The sequence below is a fragment of the Brachyistius frenatus genome, unplaced genomic scaffold (assembly GCF_029030835.1).
Source record: "Brachyistius frenatus isolate BFR_SWC_R1_liver_20210118 unplaced genomic scaffold, ASM2903083v1 Contig_73, whole genome shotgun sequence".
In the NCBI taxonomy this organism is placed as follows: domain Eukaryota; kingdom Metazoa; phylum Chordata; class Actinopteri; family Embiotocidae; genus Brachyistius; species Brachyistius frenatus.
In genome coordinates this window covers 583768-604618 of record NW_027210672.1, presented here as the reverse complement: position 1 = coordinate 604618, position 20851 = coordinate 583768, and the positions used below count along the sequence as shown (strand labels likewise).

General features: G+C 41.8%; 2 protein-coding genes across 4 annotated transcripts; both read right to left on the bottom strand.

The window, feature by feature from the left end:
- Positions 1-10393: 10393 nt before the first annotated feature.
- Positions 10394-15206, bottom strand: LOC138626363 (E3 ubiquitin-protein ligase TRIM39-like). Its single transcript, XM_069707950.1, has 7 exons — positions 15008-15206; positions 13374-13996; positions 13145-13240; positions 12153-12386; positions 11830-11974; positions 11670-11696; positions 10394-11560 (listed from the first exon to the last, which is right to left on the bottom strand). Exons 1-7 carry the CDS (start codon positions 15204-15206, stop codon positions 11001-11003), a joined length of 1884 nt encoding a protein of 627 aa, XP_069564051.1. The 3' UTR covers positions 10394-11000.
- A 513-nt stretch (positions 15207-15719) lies between these two features.
- On the bottom strand, positions 15720-19419 carry LOC138626369 (E3 ubiquitin-protein ligase TRIM47-like). Of its 3 annotated transcripts, none has more exons than XM_069707964.1 (4): positions 19075-19419; positions 16992-17529; positions 15995-16219; positions 15720-15777 (listed from the first exon to the last, which is right to left on the bottom strand). In XM_069707964.1, the coding sequence occupies exons 2-4, from the start codon at positions 17517-17519 to the stop codon at positions 15760-15762; spliced, it is 771 nt and encodes a 256-aa protein (XP_069564065.1). In that variant the 5' UTR covers positions 17520-17529; positions 19075-19419; the 3' UTR covers positions 15720-15759. The 3 variants fall into 3 exon arrangements, with proteins under 3 accessions (XP_069564065.1, XP_069564064.1, XP_069564063.1); XM_069707963.1 differs by lacking the exon at positions 15720-15777 and adding an exon at positions 15788-15874; XM_069707962.1 differs by lacking the exon at positions 15720-15777 and having other exon boundaries at positions 15959-16219.
- Between the last annotated feature and the right edge of the window lie 1432 nt (positions 19420-20851).

Sequence of the window (20851 nt, the reverse complement as noted above, 5' to 3'; positions counted from 1 at the left end):
CTCACTCCTCTCACCCGCCCTCCCGCCCCGCCCCTCCTCCCCGCAGTACCACATGCCGTGACACAGAACCGCGCAGACAGCCACCAACAAAGCAACCAATCAGATCGTAGCGACGCAGCCGCTTCGCCAGCTCCGAGGAGACGGGAAGCCGAAGGGGAAACAAACTAAAGACATTACGAGAAGAAATCATCAGCCGGACGGACGGAGTGTGTGTGTGTGAAGAGAGAGAGAGAGCCAAAGTCTAACATCGATCCAGACGCTGAGTGGGTCAGTTCAGAGTGAGTGTAATCTGTGATTGTGTTCATGCAACATACAAAAACAACCACGAGGAAGCAGAAATTAGAAACCTTGCTTTCACATTAACCAACAAAACGTAACGGCAACGTTTTTTTTTTTTTTTTTTTTTCAGAACTTCTGAAAAAGCAGATAGAAAACCATAGAAGCGATTAATATGCGCCCTTATCGTATGTACAGTGTCGCATTACTATGACGAGCATAATTTAACAGCACTTAAATCTTTCTTTTTTTTAATTTTTATTTCATTCAATTTGAATGCGCAAAATAGCCAATTGCCGAAAACTACTAAATTACTATCTGAAGATGAAATGAAGCTAAAACATGTAAATACAAAGTTTTACATGATTGAAACGCATTTAAACTCAAAACTGCAGCTCAAGTTATCACGTGGTAAAAAGAAATTCATCTAAATCTTACACATATTCCTGTGGCTCATTTTGGTGATGATTCTTGTTTTATAAGTGTAGCTGCAGGCGTGTTTGTAATTTGAAAGGAACACTCACTTCTGTCCTTTAGCAGAACCTTAGCATAAAGACTGGAGATCGGGGGGGCCGCTAGCATGGCTACAGCCTCATTTGACGCCCTGGTTTTTTGACGTAAAATAGATCCAGTAGAGGTGGTAGGTGGATTTTGTTATCCAGAGTAGCGCTTGCTGTTTTTCCCCTGTTTTTAGTCTTCATGGTAAGCTAAGCTAAGTTAACCCACTGCTGGCCGCAGGTTCATATTCATTGACCCGAAAGAAAGACATCAATCTTCTGATTTAACAAAGCAGAAAAAACATATTTACCCCAAATGTCTAACTATTCCTTTAAATCACATATAGTTCATGGAAAAAAAAAACTAGTTACCAGTGAACCTGTGCTTGCTGTATTTGAAAACAAAACTTTAAGTCAAACGTAAAGGACAGCTAGAGGTTTTATATGCATTCCCTTTACTCTGACATCGATAATTATATCATGTTTCAAGAGCAAAAAAAAACAAAAAAAAACAAACAAAAAAAAAATCAAATATTTTAGAGGAATATATTTAAAGTTGATTTTCATAGGAAAAGCCAATATTTGCCTTTAGCTTATAATCATAGCAAGAGTTATTTAGAGAAAATATTTACAATAGAAAGCCGTTATTTCTATACAATGGAAGTTCCCTGTCCGTAGTTGGTTTTTTTGTTGTATTTTTTTGGTGGACCAGTTAGCGTGAAAGTCTTTTGTATGAGCTGGTTAGAGATGTAAATATATAAATAATATATTACGAGACGATATAGTAGAAATAATATATTGATTTATGTTTCATTGAGAGAACTCTTGATTCTAGTAGCGAATTTCCCGCCGAACTGTACGTACAGTCTGGTTTTGCAACTGAAGACTTTCACTCTAATTTGACCAACTCTGAAACCATTCTGTGTCTCCGTTAACACATTCACGAGGAGAAAAAACAGGCTTTGGGCTCCACTAGACTATACAAAAGTATATTTTGAGAGAGAGAGAGAGGATATTGGATATCATATTTGCTGTGTGAAAATGTCGTTGCGTGATGCATAAAAAGATGAAAACTCCCCTTCCTTCACCCCCACCCCACATCCTCCCGCACCCCCACCCTTCTGTTGACATTTCTTTTGTCGCGCGGGAAGTAACTGACCAGTGCGATTTAGTCTTTGAATGAAAGGCCGCTGGAAGGAAAAAAAAACAAAAAACGTGCAGGATGGTAGAAAACGTCAGAAAGAAAACGCGGCATGTGATAATTGATAAAAGACGTACTTTGATAAACTGTACATAAAGTAGACAGTGATCTCTAATCTAATGCACACGACGGCTCGTAACCTATGCCATTCCCGATCATGCACCAACACAATAGCTAGCAAGACTGTTGAAACTAAACTATAATAACTGCTCTTTTGAAACACTGTGTATCTTTTTTTTTTTTTTTTCCCCCCCTGCGATGAAGCCTTAGCAGATTTTCTGTTTTCCCTGAAATTTCTCAGAACTGTGAGAGATTGCGTGCGAGGCGGAGACAAGCGCCGGCACAACACGTCAAAGTCGGTCAAAAAAAACAAAAAACGGCTCTCACTTTTAAAGAGAGCGACGCAAACTTTTATTCTGAAATTTGCTAAGGACTTCAGTGTCGGCGTGTACAGAATGTCTGTGGTCTATTTCTGCACCTGTGTTTGTTGCACTCAAAGCTGTAGGATTAAAAAAAACATCTAATAAAAAAAAAAAAGAAGAGGCAACCACATAAAAATCTATCATAGTATGACTAGTTATTAATCCCAGCTCCGCTTCCTTTCCCTGCCCACCACGCTCCACTCCGACCCTAGTGCCAATGACCAAGACTTTTATTTTGATCACAGTTTTCGTGATCTTTTATTTTGTTTTGTTTTTGTTTCTTTTGTACGTATATTGTAGTGTTGGACTGATTTGTATCCTATGCATTTATGTCTGTAGGAAAACTCTGCACTGTAACACATCCTCCCAAACAAACCACTAAATCTAAAGAACTGAGCTCTTTAATTGTGACGAGTCAGGGTGTTTGACAAGACTGATATTCCTGTGTTGAAATTGCATGAACGTACGTGCTGGATGGAGTGGCACTTAATAAGAGGAATTCAAAAGAAAAAAGATCTTGTTCAACGCGCGTTCTGCTCTTTTGCAAGCAAAGTCTTAAAATTCAAGAGTCCTTTAATGCCTGCAGCGGTTTCGACGAGGTCTGTGAACACAAGACATGTTTCTCTGCATAGAATATCCAGATAATCAAGGTCAGATCAAGCTTTTTTGACTGTTAAAGGAATAATTCACCCTTTAATACTTTAACGCTGTTATTTACCAGATATGCGATACTTCAAATTGAACTGGGTTCAGGTTTTAGCCGTCGACAGTGTGGTCCATGTAAGTTGGGTCCAGACTGGAATATGTTGACAGCCACTGGTTTGATTGGCAGGAACATTGACGTACGCATTCATAGTCACCAGAGGAGGAATCCTGATGTCCACCATGAGATTGACATTTGAATACAATGTCTCAACAACTGTTGGATGGATTGGCATGAAATTTGGTGGAGAGATTCATGATTCACTGAGGTTGAATTGGAATAACTTCGGTGATTCCTCCTCTTCTTTTTTTTATTTTTTTTTATCTAGCGCCATCATGAGGTCAAACGTTCAGTTTTTCCACTACTTTGATTTATGGTCAAAATCGCATCAACATCAGCTGTACTTTGTTTTCCGCACAAATTAGCGAGTATTAATTTGCTAAGGTGCTTTTGGCCCAAAGAGAAAGGGCTACTCATCAACTAAATTGTTGTCGCATTCCACCAAAATTCAGCAGTCGTACAGAGAGAGAAAATAATCCCGTTAGGGTCTCAGACGCTACCACCGTCTCTCTCTCTCTGACAACTACACGTAAATCTGGTTTCTAATCCCCAACACCTGATCATAAAATATATCCTGATATCTGCACTGATCTTTTCAAATGTAACAGTGTCAAAGTATTTCAGGGTGGATTTTCCTCTCTGTGTCCAGAGTCGCCCGTGCAGGGCCAGACCCCGAGTGAAGCGGTGGCTGCCTTCCTGTAGCTTGAGTGGGACCACTGCATCTATCACAGAGCTGAACCAAGAGCATTTTGTCAGGCGAAGGAAGGCAGTTTCACTTACTGCTATGACCTGTGGGTAACGGTCTTTGCCCGTGTTAAAATGGATGCAATTATTGGCCATAAATGTTGGATTACATCTTACCAATTCCTGTGAAGAGCTCTGGTAATTTAACAAACCAAAAGGCAGGTTTTTCTTTGCAAATCTAAGTACGCGTTTCCACCATTGTACAAAATAACCGCGAGGGAGGATTAGGGCCATGGAATATTATTTGTGTTGCTTTTTATTTGAGGTGCTTTTTGAATAGCAGCTTGTGAATTTAGATGTATGTGACCAAGTGACTTTTTTTTTTTTTTCTTCTTTCTCTCAAAATCTCAGTAGGCAATGGACTCATTTTAGCAACTGTGTGGTAGTTTGTTAGTAGTTCGAATGTAGTTTGACAAAACTCCAAATCGCCTGATGTTGTAGATGCTTCTGATCAAAGCTTAGTTCAAAGATTTATTTAAGGTTATTTACTGTCGGCGTCAACATGTGGCATTCCTCCATCCAATTTCAATGTCACCGTGTGGCACAGCCCATTTGACTTCATCGCGAGGCAGATTATACGTTTGGCATAGTTTAGCTTTTTGCTCTGTAGCCAATCGGCTCACAATATATAAACATATCAGTCACAAATGATGTCAAATTGGGATTTCCATGTACCAAGTACATATCGACTTAGTGAATGCTGCAAAAGTATAAGCCTACTAAAATACATCCGTATTCATGGTGAATATTTAATTATAACCAGTACATGAGTGTAGATGAAGTACGTAATGAAGAGGTAGACATTGTGTGAAGGTTTTCAGCTAACAGTCAATTAAAATTCATTCAAACAAGTAACATTTTCCCTTAAGGATAAGACTGTTTTTTGTTGTTGTTGCTGTTTTGTTTTTGTTTTTTTTTTTTCCATTTTATTAGGTTGTAAATATGTATTTTGAATATATATCACTGTGTTTGTTTTTAAATTGATTAATTTATTTAATGCCTATATATTGTTGTTTTTACATATCCTGATTTTGTTTTACTAACTGGAAACAAATCAAGGGGATTAAAACATTGTGCTTAGTTAAGCAGGCCACGCATCAACACTTTTCTATTTCATGTTATACTCTTCATTTATGTTTTGCTGTTTCAGCTTCGGGTGATGGCTTTTACAAAAAAAAAGGAAAAAAAAGTGATATTCATTTAATTGTATTTACTGATATGTAACATATTATGTTTTACCGTGTTGTATTTGATCAGATGTGTCGTGGTCACTGCTCGTAAAATGATTTTATTCAAAAGTTTCCAAATCATGACAAAAGATAAAAGCAGTCGCAAATATCATAATCTGCCATTTTGTTCGTATGAGACATGATGTCACTTGCACGGATGCACCAGGAGCAGGACATTTTGATGTTGGGCTATGTGCATGTACAAATTCAAGACATGTTGACCCGCTAATTTGAAGTTTGCAGTCTTGTGAGAATAATTTAAACAAGTAGGTTTTAATTTCTTTGTTTTAACGTTCTTTTTTTAACCATAATCTTTTTTCGTAAAAAATATTTTCTCATTCTACTCACAGAAAACAAGACTCGGTGTAAAAGACAGCCGTTTGAGAACCGCCGGTTAAACAGTCAAGCAGTCCCTCTAGTTTTATACAGAGCCCCAAAGTGTTGGATATTAAATAAATAAACAAAGACGTTTAAACAACAAAACAGTCACGTGAATAAATTGAAGTGATCAGTTGAGCAAAAGTTGTTGAACAAATTTCCAAATTACCGAGCGAGCTCCTGTTAGCTGTGGCAACTTCTAGTCAGTTCAATAGGAAGTCCCTCGACATTTATTTCTGCTCCAGCTAACACAAGCTAACTGGAGATATATTTGGTAGCAGCTGTTGGAGGCATGTAATTGGCTACATTTCTATAACGGAACCAAATTAAAGTTAACATGAAAATAAGAAGGCTGACATAACACTAAATAATAATGAGGTTGACCTTGTGATCATTTCTTTATTTACTTTGTAGTTTTTTGGTTCATCTTTATATTTTACACAATATATTGTTTTTATAAATGTCATATGTTGGAAAAATTACTCGAGAGGCTTGGTTCAAAATCAAACACATCGGACATTTTATTCTTGCAAGAAGGAGCAACTACATGCACCCTCAAAGAGAGGTGTCCAGCAGTGCTCCCCCCAGCAGTCCTCTAGCAGGGCTCGCCCCAGCCGGGCTCTACCCAGCCTGGCTCTCCCCAGTCCTCCACCATAGGTCAGCTTTTATACAGTGGGACAAACAGTAGACCATCACCCCCATTCCCTTTGTACCTGCCTTTGTATGGTAATACAGAGTTGGTTGTAGGGCACAAGATAAGGACACAGTGGGAGTTGTCAATTAGATGCGGAAAGAATCACTTGCAAATAAGACAGAAAACAAAGGAAACTTTTCGGAGCCTTCTTGACAGAGACTTTCCGGAGCCACAATGCAAACAAGAGGAAGGGACAAATCCTTTTTTTTCCACATCATATCCCTCCTGTTTATACAAAGTATAAACCTAAAAAAAAGGAAAAAAACAAAAGAATCATGAGGAAAATCATGTTAATCACAATTGTTGTTGTTGCATAAGGGGGTGGTGTTTCAGTCATCGCTCTCAGGCCGCAGGGTCCTATCCTCCTGAATGGATGCCATGTGATGCTGTCCGGAGCCATTTTAGCTATACTGTCCGTCCACAGATATACCAAAATAAGCTCACCAGAAACTAAACCACCTGGGTGTTGTTAGTTTCTTCACTGGTTTGAGACAAGCACCCCTATTGGTATCACCTCCCTTTGTAGCCAGACTTCACCACAGGGGAATGCCGGCTTACTTAATCTGATATGTCTGTGCGATGTGGTTCAGGCAAAGGTCTCATCCTTCTGCAATGGCTGAGGTGTATTCAGGCCCGTTCAGCAATCCACACCTATATGTTGATTACACACCATGACGAGGCACTTTTCTAGACCATGACACTGACTCATGCCGTGAGGCTTCACAACACTTTCAGAAAAAAAATTTTTTTTAGTAGTTTGTAAAGCCATATGTTGTAAATGCTTAGTTTATTATAGATACCATCCCTCCTGTTGAGACATGGTTTATCCCATGGTTCAAAAGGGCTGCATATCTATATAAACTTTTTTGGGAGTATCAGCTTGCCTTCTACATGCTGTCGCTGTTAGTTTTCCCTTGAATCCGTGTTTCTTTTCCCATTTTTTCAAATATTTTATGTTATCCGCGCCTTTTGAGTGCATGCATTTTACGTCTCCCTCCAGAGGTATCTCTTTGATCTTATTACAGCATGTCCCCATTTTTTCTATCTGTGAGCCAACCAGTTTGTATGGAGTTCACCCGAGCAACTGGTCTTTATACAGTGTACCGTTAGGCTTCGGCCCGCCTTTACACTGTAGGACACTCACGGTATCTATTATTTATTCGTATAGTTCCCTGTAGGTCCCTGACCTATTTCCTAAGTCCCCGACTTAGTTATCTGTAGGTCCCTGACCTATTTTTGTTCGCGCGACTTTTAGTTTACCTAGTCTACTCAGACTCTTTAGTTTACCTCGTCTACTCAGAGTCTTTAGTTTACCTAGTCTACTCAGACTCTTTAGTTTACCTCGTCTACTCAGAGTCTTTAGTTTACCTAGTCTACTCAGACTCTTTAGTTTACCTAGTCTACTCAGACTCTTTAGTAGGTCCCTGACCTTACTCTTTAGATCAAAACAACAACAAAAAAAGTTGTCTTACCCCGGGTGTCCGATGTTTTGATGGTGAATCAGCCTTGTTCTAGGATCCCGTCACTCGTCCTCTCTCCAGTCAGTCCTGGTCTCACCAATGTCCAAACTGAGGTCTTTCACGGTTTCAGGATGTGTCCGGAGAGAGGAGGAGATGTTGGGATCCGGCTCGAAGGACCATTATATTATACGGTTTATCTATTCAATATTAAACACTTCAGGCTTTCGCACTTTGCTATTTTACGTTGGAAGTCGGGTGTTAGTGAATGATCCAGGGGCGCGTGGATGAAGTGACGGGGGGCAGAGGTAACTGAATGCTGGGTAGAGTAGTGGAAGTTTTGAGGAAATAGTTTTGGAGTTTGTAAAGAAAAAAAATAAGGAGAAGTGTGTCAGCAGAGCAAAATATGTAGGTGCACACTTTTGGGAAGCCTCTCGTGTGTGTGTGTGTGTGTGTGTGTGTGTGTGTGTGTGTGTGTGTGTGTGTGTGTGTGTGTGTGTGTTTGGCATCGGCATCGTCTTGTTTATCGCGGTGAATGTGGCAGGTGTTGCACATGAATGCTGTATAATGGTGAGACGCAGGTGAGCTATTGTCAGGAACGCTGAATGTCTAGACGGTCGCATCGAAGGAAGTTGTGCAACAGTGTAGTTGTTGTTGTTTGTTTGTTTATTTTTCTTTGCACCTTTCAACCGTCACAGGAAGAGCGTGACTTTTCAGTCGGGTGTATCACGTGTACTTTCGTTTCTCTAGAGCTGCACAACAAACAAACACATTTTTTTCCAATTCTTTTTTTCATTGTGACGAATAGAGTTTACATTTCATGCACACGCACGCACACACATAACAAGCTTTCACATCGTAGATAAAAAAAAAAAGTGCCAACTTGTTAAAACTGCTGAATGGACTTGAAATCATGATACGCTCGACATTTCGCAATTTCTCACAATATGTGTGGTGAACAATCCTGATTTCAGACGGTCACGTTAATCTTTTTTGGCGGGAACAGAGATCCTCTGTGTGTGTTTTACAGTAAGCTGACTTTAGAGGCTGTTTTGAAGTGATGTGTGTTTCAGTGCTAATTGGGTCATTTGTAACCGGAGTGGTGTGATCTGTCCCCCATGGATGAAGGTGTAACTTTTGGGCTGAGGAACAGTCCCGTGCCGGTTCGGGGGTTTCGAAAGGCGTCTAACATTGGCGTGAAAGGACTTGTAGGTTCAGCGGAGGCGTCGGACAGCACTTGAAAAGTCCAATTATGGGTCAGTGTTCTACAAATGATCTCATGACTCGTGAAGGTGGCTACATCTGTGAGTTTTGTAATATTAATCTCGAAATAGCGGAGGCTTTGCCAAAACATTTGAGTTTTTAATCGAAATTCATCATTCACAGCCGCTAGCTTGACTTCTGAAGGTTTTGTTCAGTATGGGAAACGTTGCTTTGTAAAGTTCTCAGACGGCGTAGCTTCAGGATTTACTTTGCAATGACTGCAACAAAATATGAAAAACAGTATTCAAACAAATATCAAGGTGTGGCTTTTTGTCATGATTTAAATGAGACTGAACTGAAATTATGCCATTTTGTCATTGTGCTAAAATGAATATAAATATTATATATTAAAATATATTTGCTAACCTACATCCTGTTGCCTGAAGTTTTTTTTTCTTTTCCAGAGATGGCTGAGAGGCTACACAATCCGAAGATAATGTATTGAGAAAAGAAAATTTACCATGTAAAGTTTTTTTTTTTTAATGTTTAAATTGCATTTGATTTACTGATATTAATGCCTTTTCTGATAATTATCTAAATGATGATGATGGTTTAGGGTGGACATTGGGCCCATAGGCCCCAAGATGATGGCAGAAAAGAACACATTTACAGCAGTACCTGGCGTTACCCTGGCATTAGACGTCTATAATACAGTCTACCACTTTAATGTGGCAAATGCCGCGAGCACACGGGTTGTACCGGTGGCAAAGGAGCGACATGCCTCCAGGTGAAGGTAGATACCCCTGAAGGAGTTGGTACACCACCGGGAATCCGTACATCCCGCTTTCCACCAAGTTAAATACTAACTGGCAATTTATGGTCTCGCCGTCTTTCACGTTTTCAGTCCGACCGGAAATGACGCGTGAGGTCAAACTGGCAGGTGAAAGGTCTCACGGGACGGGACAGGACGTGACCCCCCCTCCCCCCAAAAAAATAAAAAAAATAAAAATAAAACAGCCAACAACAACAATGTGCAACGGAAAAGCGGCTTTTGGGCTTTATTTTATGAAGCCACGAAAAAAGAGCAAGAACTGACAGCAGCACGTGCAACAACAACAACAACAACAACACAAGTGACTCGCGCGCTGTTTGCCGGTAAAGCAGCTAAGGAGAATAAGCTTGCGGCTAACAGCAGCAAAGAAGAGCTCAAAGAGATTGATAATGAGGTAAGTCAAGTTTATTCACAGTAGAGATATCAATTACACAACTGTAACTCCAGGTGTTTTATATTGGGTTTAAAAACCACAGTAACCCTCAGAGACCCGCCCACATTGCCGTCTTTCAGCAGCTGTAGCCACTTAGCTTTAAAACTAGACTGAAGATACTTCTATCATTTGAAACTTGCTGGTGTCAATGAGGACCTGCTGGGAAGAGGCTAAATAACATGACCTGCAGTGCCCCCCAAAAAAGACAGCAATGTGTCTGAGTTGTGTGTCCAAGGGTTAAAGGCTAAAAAAATAAATAAAAAATAAAATAAAAAATACAACAAACAGTTGAAAAATAAATAAGTAAAATATGCATAGGAAGCACCTGTACAGTGAGATGTAGTTCTCATCAACCTATTATTTATGACCTGTTTATTTGGTGATCTCATGTTTTTGATTTGTTCATAAATATTTCATATTTTGATGATCTCATAATGAAGATATTTTGTAAATCTGGCTCCTTAGAAGAGCCGGAGTCGTGTTTGTGTTTACATCAGCTGCTTTGTGAGTAAATAAAGTAAATAATAATAATCATCATCATCATAGTAGTAAATAACAGTGGTTGTTGTTTTATCATCGTTGTGTCTGTGTAAATCTGGCTTTCCTATAAAGCCAGTGCCGAGTCCTCTTTTCTGGTGTGTTGCACTAAATTCTAGGCTCACATGTTTATTAAACTATGGAAGAAATAAGGAGTATAAATGCAATGAAATGATGTCACTTAAAAGAGCATTAGTCAAACCTCAAACAATTGAAAAAGAAATGATTACAATCAAGGTGATTATGTAAGACTTGTAACAGGTCTAATCACAAACACTACTGAAATCTGGACCACTAAAATCCCGTAACAAAACAGACGTTTTCCTTTTAGGAATCATCCCGTGTGATTTCCGGTTCCTTTCAAAGGAGATATAATCAGAGGTTTGGTGTTGTCATAATCTTTCTTCACGTGTGGACTGAAGTATGGGTACAGCTCGTCTTGGAACGAGCACTCGGTGAACGAGAAGATGTGGGACTGAGCCGCTATGTCGTAGAAGGAGACGAGGCCTTCCTCGTAGTCCACGAACACGCCGACCTTCTCGGGTTTCTCTGGCGGGAAGAGGCGACGCGGCGGCGCCGTCAGGGCCGCGAACTTGTTGCCTTCGTAATGCGCCGTCACCCAGAAACCGTTGTCGGGCTTCAGCGTGAGTTTCCCCTTGCGGTCGGCTTTGCCGCTCGCCACGCCCAGATCCCAGCCGCTCTTGTTGCGCACCTCCACCTCCCAGTACGACCTCCCGGAGGTCAAGCTGTCGCGCGCCACCACGCCGCCGAACAGCTTGAACCTCCCGGGAGTGTCGTCGACTCCCTGGTCCTTCCCTCCGTCTATCACCTCCTTCCCGTCGTCAGAAAACATGAGGCGGCGGTGCGCGGTGGTCGGATCCAGCTTCACGTCCACTGTTAATTGGAGTTAATTGTTAACGGATTGTTAATTGGATTATATAAACAGTCTTTTTTTTCTTTTAAAGATCTTGTCAGGAGGAATTAAAATACACATATCGCATACCTGTAAACTCTGGGACTCTCTCAAGTTCTGTGGAGTGAGGGAAGAATTTTGGATCAATTAAAATCAACATTTTGCCTTTCAGCATTTAGACTTTATTAATCCCACAGTGGAGAAATGTAGTCGTCACAGCAGCGTTTACTGTCGTTAAGTCAAGTCTTACCAATGGAGGTTAGCGTCTCCAGTTCCTGTTGAATTTTTTCCATCATTGTTGCCATGGTTTTCCTCAGGGTGCCCAAGGACAGCGAGGTGTTGAACTTGACCTCCTTGTCTGTCATTTTGTTCGGGTCTGGAGGAGTCGGGTAGCTCTGAGAAAAAGAAGAGATGATCCAGAAATAAGGCCTTTTTTTTTTTTTTTTTTTTTTGATGATGAAGAAGTCATTTTATTGTTATGCAGCTCTTGACCGTGCACACTTTCCCTTCAGCCGTCAAACATCTCGTCTCGACAGTTGTCCGTTCCCGAGACGTTCAAAGCTTCCCTCTCACCTGCAGGAACAAGATGTGATCCTCCAGCGCAGATGTATCGTCCATCTTGGAGATGTTCATCTGGAGCTCTTCGATCTCTGCTCTCAGCTCGTTGCTGAGGTCCTCCGCTTCTTTTTCCACGACCTGCCTCCTTTCTTTTATCGGCTGAAGCATTCTCGCCTCCGCTTCCTTCAGGATGGTGAACATGGCGTTGAACACAGCCTTGATATTGCCCAACTCATCCTCCAGCTTGTCCTTAAAATGCACCCCCCCCCCCCCAAAAATAAAAAATCAGTGCATTCATTGTCTATTCGACATTTCCTTTTCTTTTTATTCTTTACTGTCCTGCATCTGGCACTGAGAGTTGATTTCTGAACTTGAAATCAACAATTAAATGTGATTAATCTGAAACGTTAGCTTCGTATTGAACTGCAGTGATTTGGTGCGAACGAATCTTGACTGTATTTCTGGGTCAGGTTTGGTGTTTGGCCCTCAAAGTTCCAATTCTCCTGACAGCACCACGGGTCGGACACGTCACGTGTGCGTTGCCGTTTTGTTCTTTGTCGGCGATTTGTCTGCCCAATTTTGTTGACTTCCTGATTTGATTATTTTCCCTTGATTCTGCACCTCTAGAGGTTAAACGAGGTCTAGTTTTTCTCAGCTTTGTGTGTATTGTTGTTCTTACCTACCCACAAATAACGTTGACATAGTTGGCCATGTTTAAAGTGGTAAAACATACCTTTATTCTCGTACTAATTTCATAACTGTTTTACATACAGTGTTTGTTAGTACTTGAAAGACCAGGAACTAACGACTTTGTCATAATAATAGACAAACAGGTGTTTTGTTCTGAAAGCTGACCAGATTCTTGATGCCGTGCAGCTCGATGCTACTTCTGTCAAAAAAACGATTAAACGCATATATATATATATATATATATATATTTAACTTCGACGGACCGGTCCGGTTGACTTTTCAAATCCCAGATCCGTCCTGACTTCGCGTCAGCTTACCTTGATGCTCTTGAGATCTGCGTCGATCTCATCCAGCTTTATTTCTCTCCCGTGAATTTTCTGCTGAAACTTGGCCTTGATCTCGTCAAGTTCAGCCTGTAGCAGACAAAATGCAAATTATTACGCAAAACTCTTCACATTTGCATCGTTTGTGTCGGATGACGTGACGTCAATATGAACTGCCGTCGAGAATTAAAACACGCGAGGGCGTTCCACGCGTCACTCTTACCTTCTTCGCGTCCCATTCGCATTCGGTGGAGACGACGTCCGCCAGACCATCCTCCATGCAGTGAATGCAGATGCAGATCTGCCGCCTCCTGTTGTACAGCTCTAAGGGGCGTCCGTGCTCCAGACAGGCCCTCGTGTCCAGATCCTCCACGGGCTCCACCAACTTGTGGCCCTTCAGCCTTTTGGACGTGTAATGGTTCTCCAGGTGGGTCGCGCAGAACGAGTTGAGACACAAGAGGCAGGACTTCTTCGCCCGCCGCTTCGGCGGCGCACAGACGTCGCACGCCACCTCGCCGGCACCGCCGCCGAACTCGTCCTCGTCCTCGTTCTCATCCTCGTTCTCGTTCTCATCCTCGTCCTCGTTCTCGTCCTCGTCCCTCGTCTTCACCCGCTGAGCGATCTGTTGGAGGACGACGTTCACCTCGGGGATTTTGCTCACGTGCGTCTTGCACAGCGGGCACACGCTTTCGTTGTACCGGACGGTGCAGTGGAGAAATTCCTCGCAGAAGGAGTGGCCGCAGAGCGTGGTGACGGGATACTCGAAGGCTTTCTCGCAGATGGAGCAGATCAGGTTGTCCTCCAGCGAGCGGCGCTCGGCGGTGGGTGCAGAAGTGGAGGCCATGTCTGCTCAAAGACAGCAACGGAAAGATTCACCAATTACAGATATGACAGTGAAGTGTCGGCGCGTGTTTTTTTTTTGTTGCTTTTTATTCAAATGTTTGAGGAAATAAAGCAGCAGCTTGCAAATTTAAGAGAGAAGAGAAAAAGGGTGATGGAGTCAGGGAAGTCAGAATGATGACATTTTAGAAATATCTTTTTGAAGCCAAACACTACCGGTAAAAAAAAAAAAAAAAAAAAAAAAAAGATATCACCATGAAACTTCCCCAGTTATTTATCAAAATTAAAATAATCATTTTTGAATTTGCATGTCTGCATATGCAAATGAGACTTTACGTAATTAAGTGTCGATTTGCATACATTTCCACAACATGAATGTAAAACCTTGGATGGAGCCGGGTTCAAAATCCTTCTGTCATTTTGTCGACATAGATTTCTCTTTTCATCATTAAAAAAAATCAGTAAATACTGTTAACAGCCCAAATATTTTATAAAAAATAAAGTTATTGTATAAATTAGGCCATTAATGATCTACGAACAAATCCCTCTGTAAAAAAAAATACTAACTACAATAATTTACAGGTCATACAAAACATAGTTACAGAAAAGGTCATTTAATTCCAGAAATTTAAATTCAATTTAACAGTTCTTGAGAATTTTGGATTTCAGAACTCCTTCCGAGTGAGAAACAATTCCCAATATATCATTTTAGATGCACAAATGTGCAATTAACTACAGTATAAAGTTTCTCCAGACCGTTGAATACTAGCACACGCGTCGCACCATCGTAGCTCCGAGGTATTAGTGATCCCACACCTGCTGAGTAAATCAACCTGGTGCGTGCGTGCTAAATCACCATACCCGAAAGTTACAAAAGTGTTGAACAAACACACCACGCAAGATCCACACAGTTTAAAAAGCATCTCACACTGTGAAGTCATTTGAAAAAAAAAAGGAAGGAACCATAAAGTCATGTTGAAGAAAAGAAGCAGAGGTGAACACCTTTTGATACGTTACCTTTCAGCTGTGGAGATGCTGCTGACTCCCAGGGCGTGGATTCTCCTCTCTTATCTTCACAGCCACGTCTTGGGCGTGTCTCATTCCTTTGGGAACTTTCCATCAGTGTTGAGTTTCGTTTCCTAAAGAATCGTTGCTCAATGCAAATGCCCATTTCCCTGTAAAACTGAAAGTAAACCCAAACTGCAAGTTTCATCATTGGTGAACGAGCCAGAGGCAGAACTCCCAACAAGCAAGTCAAAACGTGAATTTAATGATGTTTTCTTTCCTGGCAAAAGCACAATATATTACTTTTTCAGTCTTTGTTAATGACTAATTACTTCCCTTTATTACATCATCCATTCAGGTATAAGTTACATTCATGCAGCCAAGTTCACTTCATTTTTTTCATTTACTGGATCTTCATTCACCTTTTCTTTAAATCAGCATATATTGTCTTTTGTTTCAGATTCATTTCGACAAAAGAAATTGAAGTAGTTACAGTTCAGTGGGGAATACTATCGAATGTGAAATTAAAGGCAGACAGACTGTGAACTACAGGCTCGCATGGTTCCCAAACAAGCTTCAAGAATCTGCAGTGAACTTTGAAACGTGAAATACCAAAAATGCTTATTTAACTCTTAAAAACGGTTTACAAATGCTCACAGGAGAGCCAACTGCCGACGTAACGCTGTTAGTTTTGGCCATTATCTTCATGACGAAAAATGTGGGAGTGAAATGATTCTTCTTATCTGTAGATGTGAATTTCTTCATCATTTTAGAGAAGAACACTGCAAAAAGAAAAAAAAAAAAAAAAAAAAAAAGCTTCGTTCCAGCACTCCTGTCGACTCGTCAGTTTTTCAGTTGTTAAGACGCGTGTAGAAATCTCTGCAGAGACGAGAGAGTCGAGGTCAGTGGTTGTTGTGCCGTGTTTAATGTCCCAAAAGCTATTTTGATAGGGAAATAATGAGTTCAACGATTTGATCTGCGATCTGCCTGATATAATACCCGTAAGAAATGGATGTTGTCTTCGGCCTGCGAGAGCTGCTCCAGCTCGGCGCTTCTCCTCTGCAGCTCATCGATTTCTTCTTCCAGCTGTTCGACGAGCTCTTTACTCTGCGTCTCTTTTGGATTTTCTCCGCCGAGCTCCGCGGACAGTTTGATTTTCTCCGCTTCACTCCGTCTCTCTTGAATCTCTTGCTGGAGTTTCGTCTTTCTCCGTTTCAGGCTAACCTGTGTGGTTGAAGACATCAACGTCAGTACCGCCGAGTCGGCTCGTGACGAACTACAGACACGTTGGAAGTGACGTAAAAAGGAACCGGTGGTTAGATGGTTGTTCTCCGAGTGTTGCATGAAGGTTTCGCTCTCATTAACTTTCCATGTCGTTTGGTTTGTTTTGCAATCGGGATCATTGTTTGATTAACGGTGGTACTTTGTATAATCGGAACATTTTTGAAACCTTCGTGTCAAGTCTGCGGTTTTAGAACCGGGCGCCGTTAAAAACAGCGGAAATAAGGAAGAACGACAGTCGCACGTACTAATCGATTTTCTTCATATCATAACGGCTATTCGAATATTTCAATATTTGAAAATCATGTCCCGTCCCTATGAAAAACAAAAGTAACTTTTTGTCAAACATCATTTGCAAATAGAGACAGTTATGGACTTATCCTAAATGGCAATTTTATTTAACAGCAGTTTTGTATTTAGCTCAAGCACAGAAGACTACAAACTCTCTGCAGAATAAAACTTAAAGTTTGTCAACACCAGCCATTATAAGATAGCGGTCATTCCAGGCTATGCTTAAAATCCCTGTTTAATAACTTGAATGTGTTTTTTTTTTAATTATTTTTTATTTATTATTATTATTATTATTATTATGCTTGTGAATTCAACTGTTATTTTGAAAGTTGCATAGTCTCACTAAAATCTTTTGTCTGTAAAAATCAGTATTCCCGTTTCACAAGTGTTTACGCGACTGCATCGCGCTTTTATTATACTCCACCTTCATCTTCGCCGCCTCCCTGCTGACGGAGACCAAGTGGTGGCCCCTGTGCTCCGTCTGGGCACACATGGCGCAAATGCACGTCCGGTCACTCCTGCAGAACTTCTCCAGCCGCCTCCCGTGCAGTTTACACACCGAGCCCTCCAGGTTCTTCACCAGGCTGATCAGCAGGTGGCGCCCGAGATCCTCCCTCTGGTAGTGAGTCTCCAGGTGAGGGGCGCAGTACGACGCCAGGCACGCCAGGCACGACTTGACCGCCGGGCGCTCTGCGGGGCAGAAATCGCAGGGAACCTCTCCGGCTTTTAAAGGCGCGGGCGCGTCGCCGGTCCGTAGCGTCCGGTCGGTTTGGAGCTGCGGCCTGGTGGGGAAGACGGCCTTGCACAGGGGGCACTGACAGGCCCCGTGAATCCTCCAGTACTCCCCTATACACCCCAGGCAGAAGCCGTGTCCGCAGGGGAGGGAGGCCGGGCTGCTGAACTCATCCAGGCAGATGCAGCACTGAGGAGGCTCCGACATGTGTGTATACATGCATGCAACTCTGTCGAAAAACACAAGCGTGGTGTTAGCTCGGGGTCGACCTGCATGGCTTTTTCAGGTTCGATACCGATCATTGGTCATTAAAGACACCCGATGAACCCACGTGTTTGCAGCAAAAGTACAAATCTTTATGTCAAAATTCGGAATAACAAAACTTATTTGAAATGACTTTAAAAATAGAAATGCTGCCACTATGTAATCTTATTATGAAGGTACATATTGCAATGTGGGCTATTTATTGTGAATAATAAAAAAAAAAAAATACTGAAGCACCAGCAGGATGTGCTTGCGGTTTCTCCATTGATAGTTTAACTTTGGGTTTTTTATTGCGTAATGTGTGTGTGTGTGTGTGTGTGTGAGAGAGAGAGACACACACACACACACACACACACACACACACACACACACACACACCTCCCTGCATTGTACACACGAGCAGCAGCACAGAAATTAGCGCGATTTTCAGTGACATAAAAATGCATGAGCGACTCTCACACTGGCGCTGAAACGAAGCGGCAGCACCGGGACTCGGTAAATAACTGAAGATCTGGTGTGTTTTTACCGGCGGTGGTCGGTGAAACACTGACGAGTCGCTACCGGTGTGAGACGAACTTCAACGAAACACAACGTGTTGTCGTCAAACTGTGAAAAAGAGCAATTAAATATGACGTGTCGTTCCTGCAACTTGAGCGTGGTGTGTTTTTGAACTTCTGTTTTCCCTTTGAAACGCAGCTCCGATCAGCTGCTGGAAGCTTTCTCTGCCACTGAAGCGAAAGCGAGCTTCCTCCGTGGCGGAGAGAGGTTCTCAGCGTCGATTGGCCAATACTCGTAACCAATCAGATAAAGCCGTGGGCGGGACATTGCGCAACACCCGCAGACGGAGAGAGACGACGCATCAGAGCCGAAGCAGCGCATTTTGACGTGAATTCGTTTGATCGGCGGGTGAATACAAAAAAAACAAAACCAAAAATTCAATACCAATAATCGTAAAAATGCTAAATATGTTATAAGTGTTAGCACACACCAACCAAACTCTTCAGTAATTGGAAAACCACAAAGCAATTCATCCCGGCTCAGAAATTACTCGTGAGGCCCTGTAGAGGTCATAAATATGCGGGTAATAGTGATTCAATACACAAATACATCTGTAATGAATCAAGCCTTCTATTCGTGTAAGTACGCCATTCATTCAGAAGAGTTGAGAAGAAACTACATCAGCCTCTGATTTCAAAACATTGTACATCCGCCAGCCAATCACAATCCAGATGAAGATGAATCCAAGATGACTGGTGGACTTCCATCATTTGTCAAAAATATCCTACAGGGTTTACAGTCATGCTAAATTTCCGCATGTCGAATCACGTTTTCGACACTTCACAGTCTAAATATCAGCAGCTGCTGAAAATGAAACGGATTCATTCAGAACTTTCGTGAACCATAAACAATGCAAACAAGTTCTCGTGAATGTCAACACACGTCAGTTTAATAACAGAAACTTCCCTTATAAATATCTGAACATTCAATTCAAATATAGAACTCAACCTACCTTTCTTGTGTTTCTTGTAACTACGATTTTGTCTTTGCTGACGATTTAAGAGAGTTGATCTGTCGGTTCCTGCTTCGATGGGTACACAGACACGCCTATCACTGGCACTGCTGGGAAAAAGAAAAAGAGGGGGCGGCCCTTTTGGACTTTGTTGTTTCCTGGATGCTCATTAAGCCATATATGCCTGTCCATGTGTACATGATAAAACGGAGGTGAAGTTTCCTCACAGGCGTTCAGCTGAAGCTCCAAAAAAGGGCAACAGATAGGAATGATCTGTTTACGTCAGTCATGCAAACACACACATTTGGAGCGTACTTGGCTTTTATTCTGGTGAGGAAAGGCAATAAATGCTTAATACAAGTTTTAAAACGAAAGAAGTTTCTTTTAAGCATGGCAAACAAATTCCGGAGGGTTCCCAGACCCATTTATCCATTCGGTGAAATCGGGTTCTGGTTTGCAGCGGGGTATATGTAGGGTGGTAACGTGTTTTACGGCGGCGGCGGTAGAGGCTACGCTTTCGAGGGCCGCGCCCAACTCTTTCGAGACGCCGGAAATCGGAGTGTTGAAGACGATTGGAGGGCCTCGAATCATGGAGACGCTGGAAATCAGAGGGCTCCTCCGCAGTAGGGGTGGGGGGTGCGGGCGTGTAGGAATCACTCCGTCTTAAATCCTCTTGTCTTCAATTTCTGACTGTAAAGTTTGAATTACGGACGGAACCTTAATGGTTATTTTCTTCCATTATTAACAACGATCTGCTTCAGATGAAGTAAAAGACAACAGATTATTTGATCTCCCTCAATCTGACAGACATCCTCCAGGCTGCTGCCCCCATAGCCAAGACTTCTTGCGGGACTTCCTCGTCGACGGATAGTTCAGCTGTTCTTCTTCTTCTTCTTCTTCTTCTTCCCCTCCTTATCGCTCCGGTTGGGGAAGAACTTGGCCTTGCCGGGGATGACCCGAGTTCTTCTGCCATAAAAACCGAGAGAGAATTATCAATCAAATCAGAATATTCTGCTTTGAGGTTAAACAACAAACATAAACTCACCGCTGATTGGAACTCCTCCGTCTGATACCTGCAGTGTGTGAGGCGTCACCAGAACCTCAGACGTCTCCCTACGGATTGGCCGAGACAGTTGTGCTTCTGGGATTATTATGACATCATCAGACGCTTCCTGAATTTGTCGGGTGTCGGGGATGAGTATGACATCATCAGGCGCTTCCTGAATTCGTCGGGTGTCGGGGATGAATATTACATCATCAGGCGCTTCCTGAATCGGTTGGGTGTCGTTGATGTTATTTGCATCGTCCGTGCTGGTGTCCATGCTCTCATCACTTAATGTCATCGATGAAAAAAAGTTTTAATTAAAAAAAAATAAAAAAAAACTTACAAAAATGAAGACATAGTAGTAATATCAGTAATAGTAAAAAACTTTGAAATGCAAGAAAATATTTTTTTTTATTGTCAAAAGCCTCAAGAAAAAAACAGCAGCAATGTGGCAGATAATTCAAATCATCTATGCCGAGTTTTGAATGCATGTCATTTAAAAGGAATTCATGCAAATTAACCACAATAAAGTGTAAAGATTCACCTTCATGGAACAAGGCGCTGAAAGCCTCTGGTGATGTTGCATTAATTACAGCAGCAGTATCTAAAAGTCAAAACGGTTTGTTATTAAGATTCGGATTCTGTTTAAAGCAGGTTTTTATTTAAGAACAACTTACTTGAATTACGCCGCGTAGATTTACGTGGTCTGAAGTTTGCCCCTGTAAGAGGAAG